Consider the following 9,121-nt stretch of genomic DNA (forward strand, 5'->3'; position numbering starts at 1 on the left):
GATTTATAAATTAAGCACAGATGTAGCAACGCTGGGAGGTTGAGCCTTCCCCATCTCAGAAAGAGCCTCACTTATAAATCACATACATTGTAGTCTAAATGAAAATTGCTCTAGGACAGCATTTGGTCACAAACTGCAGGGCTGGGTTGTGCCAATGGCTTTAACTACCAACCATAAATACACCAGAAAAATGGAGGTTTGCTTGAGAAAACATATTTAAAGCATTATAGACTGGCTCCAAAGGAGGAAGCCTGTCAGAATAAATACTCCATGAATGCTGTGCTTGGAGCCCCGGGGAATATTATTCTTATATAAATGATTCCTACTCTTTAGGGAGAAACCACTCATGTTTTCCCTCAATTTTCTTAATTGCTGACAAGAGTGGCTGTGTTAGCCCAGCAGAAACTTGCATTTCCAAAGCCTTTGAAAGCTTCCCTCTGTTCTTAGCTTCATGGTACTGCTGGTGCTGTGGGGACAGCAGGAGATGACAGCCCTGTCCCCACACTGCCCTGCCCCTGGCACCACGTGTCCCTTGCTCCGTGTGCTCCACGGTACCTCCAGCACTGGCTGCTTCCCCAGAGCTCACACAGCTCCTGCCATCCCCATGGGCTTGGGATGTGCCAGCACCCCGGGGGCTGCTCTGTTAGGGGTCCTGCCTGGCTGTTCCTGCAGGTGGGAGAGCCCCTGTAGAGGCCTGGGCTGGTTGGAGTTTAAAGGACATGGGCTTCCCCTCTGCCATGGGTGTGTGGATGGAAACTTCCAGCTCTCATGGGTACCATGGGCTCTTTAATTTTCCCTGCCGTGCTGTGTTGCAGGTCAGCATCGCCACCCCGAAACAGAAGCCAAAAACTCCCTTCTGCTTTGGTGAGTGAGTGAGACCCCGGTGGGGCTTTGCTGGGCAGGACACCCCACCATGGGGAGTAACACTGGGTTTTATCCTATTTAATGCCAGCAGAAGCTTCTGCTGCGGTTGGTGCGAGGAAGGGCTGTTTTGTATCCAGTTCCCCCATCCCAGCCCAACCCACAGTCTCGCAGTGCCTGGTGCAGGAGCCCTGAACTCAGGTTACAGCAACAGCAATAACAGCACAAGCACGTACTTGTCCCAGGGGACTGGTGCTCCCTTTGTAGTACTTTACTACCAGGGATGTAGCCCTGGTTTGAGCCTGGCTTCAGCCCTGCCCTCCCTACACTCTGGTGTGAGGATCCAGCAGCCCCAGCCGTGCTCCACGGCCCAGCCCCTGGCTGCTTCTCCATGTGAGAGGTTATGAGGCCAATATCAGTGAATTGCCCTGGGGCTGGGCGTTGAGAGACACTGAATTATAGTTTAATTTGTCTCAATAATGGTAGGCAGTGAATGGGGTTCCCTGACTTTTCTTTTGCTCCCTGCTTTGGCAGTTATCAATGCTTTATCTCAGCGCTACTTCTTACAAGCCAGTGATCAGAAGGACCTGCAGGACTGGGTGGAGGCTCTGAACCGGGCCAGTAAGATCACGGTAGGTGTGTTATGCTCTTCTCTGGTGTTGCTGTGTCCTGCCTTGATGGGCTGCTTGAACACTGCCTGGGAGAGCTCTGCTTTTCCTTCCTGCCATGCTCCCACTCTTCATCGCTGTCCTCCTCCCACCTGAGCAGCACTGTTGGTGGTGGCTGGGCTGTCCCCAGCCCAGGGGTGAGTCTGTGCCAAACTTGCTGGGATTTCTTTTGTGTTAGTGCTGAGGCTGCACCGGGCAAGGATTAAGTGCAGCTCCTGGCTGGTGGCTGCAGGGTCTTGTCCTCTGTCTGGAGCTGCTCTGGTGCTGCTGCATCCCGGGTTTTGCTGCTGAGTGGAGCAGCCTCAATAAGGGGCTGTAGGTTTAGAAGCTCCCTGTTCCAGGAGTAGCCTGTCCTGGTCCCCCAGGTGATCCTGTGAGGGCTCTTGCACAGACCCCTGGGGTGTGGGTGGCTCTGCCAGCACACGGGGCCAGGCTGGTTTGGATCCAAGGGACAATCTCCTGGAGCCGAGGAGGGATGTGCTGGCACTGCACCCCAGTGTGTGGGACTGGGCAGCCTTGCTGGGTCCTTTTGCAAGGGCTGAGCTGTGCAGTGACCCCTCTCAGGGGTGTGGCTTCATGGATGTTCCCTCCACCATCCCCCGGGATCCTGCTCATCAGGATTTACTTTGCTGCTGTTTGCTCATTCCTCATTGTGCTGATGGGGAAGGGACACTCCAGGGAGTGCTGCAGATCTGTTCCCATCCCCACCTGCTCTGGGGATACTTCCCTCCTGTTGACTGGGATACCCATCACTGTGGCTGCCAAAGGATGTCTGTCTTGTGCTGCAGTAATTTATTTGCTAAATCTGTACCCTTCCTGGAACACCAGGTCCTCTGCTGAGGCACAGCGAGTGCACTGCAGGGGTTTGTCTGCTCTCGTGTGCTGTTGTGTTCATATAACTGTAAATTAATGGTCACTGACCCAGTAACTCGCAGAGTCTGCACTGCTGAGCTGCCCAGTGCTGCTGGCAAGGAGGGATGTGCTGTGCTCCCTCTCCTGTGCTGTGGAGCAGAAGCACCATCTGTGTTTGGTGCTCGTTGGTCAGCCCCCGGACACTGGCACTGCTGGGCTGGTGTTAACCCAGCAGCTGCTTCTGGCCCTGGGCTGGGGGTGGCCCTGGCAGAGGGTTGGGGCTCTGCAGGCTGAGGTGGTTTCATCAGTGTTTGGTGCTGACACCAGGCTGCTTGTACAGGTACCTGTTGTTAGTGGTTTACAAACTAAATATCAGGAGAAAATTGCAAACAATCTGGGTTTGGTCCTATGAAATAACCTTTTCTCCTTTATTATTTTTTTTTTGTTCACAATCACTGGAATGTTGTGTTATCCCTGTGGGAAAGTCCTCTACAGGACCAGACCTGGCTTGTGTTTTCATGCTGTAGCTGCACATGCATTAAATGTGAGGGGGCAGCAGTTGGGCATCGCTCCCAGTGCAGAGATCCAGGGTCAGCTTCTGCTTCTCACCCAGACTTCTCCTCTGCTCTTGGCAAATCGGTTCCTGTGTTTCCTCACCCTTCGCGCTGCCTCTGGGGCCTCGGTGGCTGCAGGCAGGAGGTGCAGCGAGTTGCTGTGAGGGTGACAAGGGACTCAGCTCCGTTCTGCGCGGGGAGGCAGGAGCAGGGCAGAGGAGCAGCCCAACCCCTGAGCCTCCAGGGTCTGGTGGCAGAAAGTGGCCTCGGAGCGCTGGAAGGAGAAGCAGGCGCTGAGCCTTCCTGTCCGGAGGCGGGTGCGGGAGGAGCTGGCAGGGACCGGGATGCGGTGCCGGGTCCCCGCGGCACGGGCTGTGCCCGGGGATGAGCAGATCCAGCCCGCGGGGGCAGGACACGCAGGTGTGGGTGTGGGACACAGGACCCGGCTCCCCTGGGGATGTGGGGCAGCTCAGCTTTGTTAGGCAGATGAGCGCTCCTCATTAGGCGTCGGGAACAATTAAAGGAACAAGGGTCCCGCGGGGCTGCAGGGGTGAGTCGCCAGCTCATCAGAGGTGATGCTTAATTATTCGCCACCTCCCATCTCCAGCACCTCCTCAAACTGCCTGCATGGGGCCCACACCCTCTTTAATTGGAGTGGCTTGTTCATTTATTATTTTTTTAAAGGGACGTGGCTGCATTTGGGCTGGGAGGCCAGAGGTGGTGGTGCCTGGCAGGGTCACACCTGTGCCCTTCAGCCCTTCCCTTCTCCCGCAGGTGCCGAAGGGCGGCAGTGCCCCCCCGGCTGCCGAGGTCACGAAGCCTCCAGTGGTGCCCCAGGCCCAGGAGAGGAAGCCCCAGGTTGCCTACAAAACTGAGATCATCGGGGGGGTGGTGGTCCACACCCCCATCTCCATCAACCAGGTGAGCTGGCAGGATCCACGCACCGTCCCACACCCTGGGGGAAAATTCCCTGTGGCATCAGCACCCTGCTTGGCTCTCTGTTCCCTGTGTTTTAAGAGCAGCTCCTAAGGGGGATGAGCAGAAAAGGTGGCAGCTTTGTCTAGGCAGAGTTGGGCAAAGGCAGTTGTGTCAGAGCAGCAGAGCTTTGGATATAGGCCCTGCAGCCTGGGGTGAGGGGTCTGGGGGAGCTTTGGGGGTCCAGGACAGGCCCATCTGTGGGGCTGGAGAGAGTTGCTGCTTTGGGCTGTTGGGGAGGCTGGTTTGCACTTTCATTTCTGGAAACCAACTCTGTGCCTGCAAACCCTTCCCACTCAGGGGGTATAAATAGCTGCACTGAGCACCCTGCGGCACCTCTCCTCTGTCTGGCTCTGAAGCATCACCAGACAAAGGGCCGTGAGGAGGAGGAGGCTGCAGATCTGTTGGCTTCCTGGCCATTCTGCACCCTCCACCCACCCATCCTGGGTCCAGACTCCTACTGGGAGGTGTCTGGGGTGAAGGAACCCATGTTGCTGCCCCACCAAAGCAGCTACAGGGCCTGACCCATCCCAGAGGGGTGCCTGTCACTGCTTGCCATGGCTCTGCACCCCCTTCCCCTGGCATGTGGCCATTGGAGTCTCCCACCTTTGGGTTTTGTCTGACTCTGGGTCTCACTTCAGCTCTTATCAGAGGCAGCACTAAAAATAGAGCTGAGAATTAGATCATTGCACTGTTTTTTTTGCTGGCAGGCGCTGTTAACACTTCCCTTGCTGCGGGGTTTGTCAGGGGGTGAAGGTGTGTGAAGGCACAAGGGATCAGTCCAGCTGGAGCCATCATTGCCTGGTGGGATGCAGCAGGACCCTTGGGCCCTGTGCGAGGGGCAGGGAGGGCCCTGCCTCCCCCCTGACACGGAGCAGCCCCACTCTCTGCTTGCAAACAGGTGGCAGCAGCCAGCCCTGAGACTTTGCTTTTCTGTTTTAGTGACTTAAAGCTGCTCTTTCCACCCAGCTCCTGAGTCTGCCTCCCTCTCCTCCCTGCCACCACCTCCCGAGAGCTGCCAGCTCCATCCTCAGCCCTCACACTAGTTCTTTATCTCACAGAGGGGTTTTTTTTAGAGGTGGCTCATCAGCTGCAGGACCGTTTTCCACACCCTTGCAACCTGCCCCGTGTGAAATGGCCATTCCTCCCCTGCAGCTTCCTGGGTGCGTCCGTGGTTTCCTGGCTCTGCCCCGGCTGGGACCGCAGCGGGGAGCCCCGCACCCCCAGCCAGCCCACAGCATCACCCCGCTCCTGGGTGCAAGGTTCCCGTTGCAGCACCATCCCTGGCTCGGGGTGTGGGCAAGGACATCATCCCTAATGCTGGAGCTGGTGCAACCCAGGCTGGGGGAGCAGAGCAGGTGGCTTCCCCTTCCCAGCCTGACTGGAACTCTGCTCCGCCGCCCCCGGAGGTGCCGCTGGCAGTTTGGGGCCACCCAAAGGGCTGCTTGTGTCTGGCCTGGGGAAACCAAAGCAGCCTCTCGAAGGTGCTGGAAGGAGCTGCTGGGGCAGGTCGCTGGTTAACCGCGCTGGCAGGCACCATATAAGGCCACCCCGGCTGCCATGGCAATTCTCAAACCTCAGCGGAGCTGGAGGAAGGGGTTGGAGGGAGGGGGGAAGGAGATGAGTGCAGATGTTTCATCTCAACCATCCTCTGTGCTGTGAGGGGGAAGGGAGGGCACTGCCGGAGCAGGGAGGGAGGATGCTGGTGGTGGGGCAGGGTCTGGCCCTTGGCATGTGCTGGGGGGTCCCCGGAGTGAGCCAGGGATGGGTGTTGGGTGCATGGCCAGTCTGTGGACACAGCACTTGGGGAGGGCTCAGGGCCAGGGGAAGTGTGAGATTTCTACCTGAGCTCCAGGCATCACAGCTGATTTTGGGAGAATTTGGCTGTGAAAATGTGAAATGTGCTTTCCTGAGCAGTTCATTCCCATGACTATTGCCCCCTCCAGCTGGAGATGTCCCCATAACTAGCCTGGGTTTGTCAGCTCCAGCTTCCAGCTGGTGGGTTTTGTTCTGCCTCCTCATACCTTGCCTTTCCCCAGCAGCTCCATTGGTCTGTGCTGCAGGAGTCACCTCTTGGTGTCAGGCAGACAGGTCTTTGAGCTCCCTCTCTGCTGTAAGAGGTTTTATTCAGCCCTCCAATTGCTTCCATGGCTTTTTTGTAGCCTTGTTTTTAACTTGTAGACACCAAAAGGGTGAATAGTACTGGGGCAGCCATCTGAAAAGCTGCATGAAGCGAGATAAATCAGTTCTGATCAAGTCAGCTCTGGGCTCTGGTTCATTCCCCAGCTGGTCTCCAGGCTGCAGCCCATCAACCTCAGGCTGCTTTTCCCTCCATCCCAGGGGTGCTGCCTTCCAGCAGGGATTCCCCTCCCTCCTCCTTGTGCTCCCTGGTAACTCTCTGCTCTCTGGTTGCAGAATGGGGGGAATGGAGGGGAGGGCAGCGACGTGGCCGCCCACCCGCTGCTGCGGCGCTCGCAGAGCTACATCCCCAGCTCAGGGGCCAAGCCCCCCGCCGGGCCCCCCGTCCTCAAGAGCGGCTTCTGCGTCAAGCAGGGGAACGTGGTGAGTGCTGGGGGGCCTTGGGTGAGGGGCCTTGGTCTGGCTGCTCCCCCTGGGTGGGGGGTGCTCTGGATGCTGGACAGTGGGGAGGGCTCTGGAGCCCCCCAGGCAGCACGTTCCTCCTCTCTGTCCCAGAGGAAGAGCTGGAAGCGCCGGTACTTCGTTCTGGATGAATTTTCCATCAGTTACTACAAGTGTGAGCAGGTGAGCAGCCCTTGCCACCCCCTGCACTCCCCCTGCTGCTTCCAAGCCATTGTGGGGGGCTCCCTCCGTGGGAGGCACATCCCAGCACTGCCAGCCCCCGGGGACAGACAAGCCCATCGTTGTCTCCTCTGGTCTCCGCAGGACAAGGACCCCTTGCGTTCAATTCTCCTGAAGGATGTCTGCAAGACCCATGAGTGCCTGGTCAAATCTGGGTAATGCTCCCATCCCTGTTTCCCTGCTGTAGCCCCAGGTTGTGCCAGAGCTGGAGCAGCCACCAGGAGCTCTGGCTGTTGCTGGGAAGCAGCTCCTGGAGGAGCTGGATGCAGGATATTGTCCGTGCTGTCTTCTCCTGGGGCTGATAGCCATCTCTGCTGGGCAGGCGTGCTCCTACAGCTCCCTTATCTCCATAGATAGAGGGATACAATAAATAGTATTGTAGGACAGAGAACAAGGGTGTTCACAGAGCTGCTGAAAGGCATTTTCCTGAGACTAGCACAGGTGGCTGCACCATGTCTTGGGAACAATTCCCTGTCTTGGGAACAATTTATTGCAGCGAACACTGATAAAATCAAAGTAACTTGAAGACCTGCAATAGAAAATGAAAAAAAGAACACATTTAAAATGAACTGTAGATAAGATGGATTATGGGTATGGGCAGGGACAGGGGTTTGCCCACAGGCTGGAATGTGTTTGTAGCTGAAGGTTTCTGAGAAGCTGGAGTCTTCTCAAGACCCTGAGGAGATCCAAGATTTGCCTTCAGTATCTTTTTCCCCAGCACACTCTACAGATGAGGGTAAACATGGGTTTTTGTCCATCCAGGATGACTTCAGGGTAGTGACTGTCACTTCCTCTCTGTTTCTAGTGACCTCCTGATGCGAGACAACCTCTTTGAAATTATAACAACCTCCAGGACCTTCTACATCCAGGTGAGGCAGTTGAGGTGGGTTTGCTTTTCTGGGCAGGAGGTTCAGCTCCAGGCAGTTCCTGCAACCCACACTCCTGCAAACAGGCCCTTCCCCAGCAGCTCCATGGACACCAACAGATGAGTCCAGGACAATTTTGCCCAGCATCAGGGCACAGACAGAACTGCTGGTGGTTTCACTTCTGTCCTTGGGCTTATTTATAATAGTGGTGTTTGTGTGAGCAGGAAAAAGCAGAGACAAAAGCACAGGGTGATCCAGTGAACATCCTGAGTGCACGGGGCTGTGTGGGGTGATCCAATGAGCATCCCAAGCACGTGGGGCTGCATCTGCAGCTCCTGTCTCCTGCAGATCTGGCCAGCCCTGTGCAGTGGGATGGGTGTTCAGTCAGTCTCCCTGGTGCTGGCAGGGCTGGGGGCAGCAGCAGGTCCTGCAGAGGGCTCTCAGCACTTGCCAGTCCCCAGAGAGCAGCCAGCATACCATGGCATGGCATGGATGCACAATGCAAACCCCCCAGCCCTGCTGACAGAGCACAGCCCCGGGTGGGCTCACTGCAGGATGCAGCCCCCAAGCCCCTGCCAGGGCAGGGTCAGTCACAACTTGATGATTTTTTTCTTTTTGTCCTTAATTTTTTCATCTGTCCTTGATATGAAAATGCTGCAGTGTGGAGAGTGTGGGGAGGTGGTGTGGGGATTTTTAAGCAAGGATCATAGAATCACAGAATGGTTTGGGTTGGAAGGGACTGTGAAGATTGTCTAGTCCCAACCCCCCTGCATGGGCAGGGACACTTCCCACCAGATCAGGCTGCTCAAAGCCCCATCCAACCTGCCCTTGAGCACTTCCAGGGTTGGGGATAAATGAGTAGGAAATGCAGTGGGAGCCCCAGTAGCCTGTTGGTGTGTGTCCTGCTGTGCTGCAGGGCTCTGGCTGCTCGGGGGCTTGCAGAGAGTGAAGTGTGACTGGGGTTGGTGTGTGTTACAGGCAGACAGCCCCGAGGACATGTACAGCTGGATCCAAGCAATCTCAGGGGCAGTCCAGGCCCTGAAGACTCGCCCAAGGGTAGGTCATGTTCTTTCTGCTTCACGTTTAGTGTCAAGATTATGCCAAGGTACAAGCTATTTATTTAGAGGCTTGTAAATGCTCAGTTAGCCCATCACCAGGGTGAGATCCCTGCCCTCTCTGGGCTTGTTTGCACTGGGAGTTTCCTTGGAAAACATGGAGAAGTGAGATTCAGCCACTGAGCTGAGCCCTGCTCTGCTCTGAAGCACCAGCAGGAGCCTGACAGGTGGCAAAGGGACGTTGAATTCAGGTTTTCACTTTGCTTGGGGACTCCCTTCCTTCCAGCAGAGCGCTCAGGGTGCCTGGCTCTGCTTCCCAGAGCTTTGCCCGTTGCCGGCAGCACCGCAGACACAGCCCGGCCCTCCCTGTCTGTCCTTGCAGGAGATGTCCTTCGTGAGATCCAGCTCCCTGGCCAGGCCAGGGGGGTCCCCGGGCCCCTCCCAGCAGCGGCAGGGGATGGAGGAGCGGC

General features: G+C 56.6%; 1 protein-coding gene across 1 annotated transcript in view; it reads left to right on the forward strand.

Annotated features, from left to right (window-relative positions):
* PLEKHA2 (pleckstrin homology domain containing, family A (phosphoinositide binding specific) member 2) overlaps positions 1–9,121 on the forward strand; it is a 29,747-nt gene that overhangs the window by 1,677 nt on the left and 18,949 nt on the right. The window contains exons 3-11 of the mRNA XM_009993225.1: positions 816–864; positions 1,396–1,493; positions 3,710–3,856; positions 6,326–6,472; positions 6,605–6,673; positions 6,815–6,885; positions 7,536–7,599; positions 8,575–8,652; positions 9,034–9,119. Coding sequence (XP_009991527.1) covers positions 816–864; positions 1,396–1,493; positions 3,710–3,856; positions 6,326–6,472; positions 6,605–6,673; positions 6,815–6,885; positions 7,536–7,599; positions 8,575–8,652; positions 9,034–9,119 — 809 coding nt within the window. The remainder of the gene's footprint in view (positions 1–815; positions 865–1,395; positions 1,494–3,709; positions 3,857–6,325; positions 6,473–6,604; positions 6,674–6,814; positions 6,886–7,535; positions 7,600–8,574; positions 8,653–9,033; positions 9,120–9,121) is intronic.

This window comes from Chaetura pelagica, unplaced genomic scaffold (assembly GCF_000747805.2).
Source record: "Chaetura pelagica isolate M959 unplaced genomic scaffold, ChaPel_1.0 scaffold302, whole genome shotgun sequence".
Lineage (NCBI taxonomy): Eukaryota > Metazoa > Chordata > Aves > Apodiformes > Apodidae > Chaetura > Chaetura pelagica.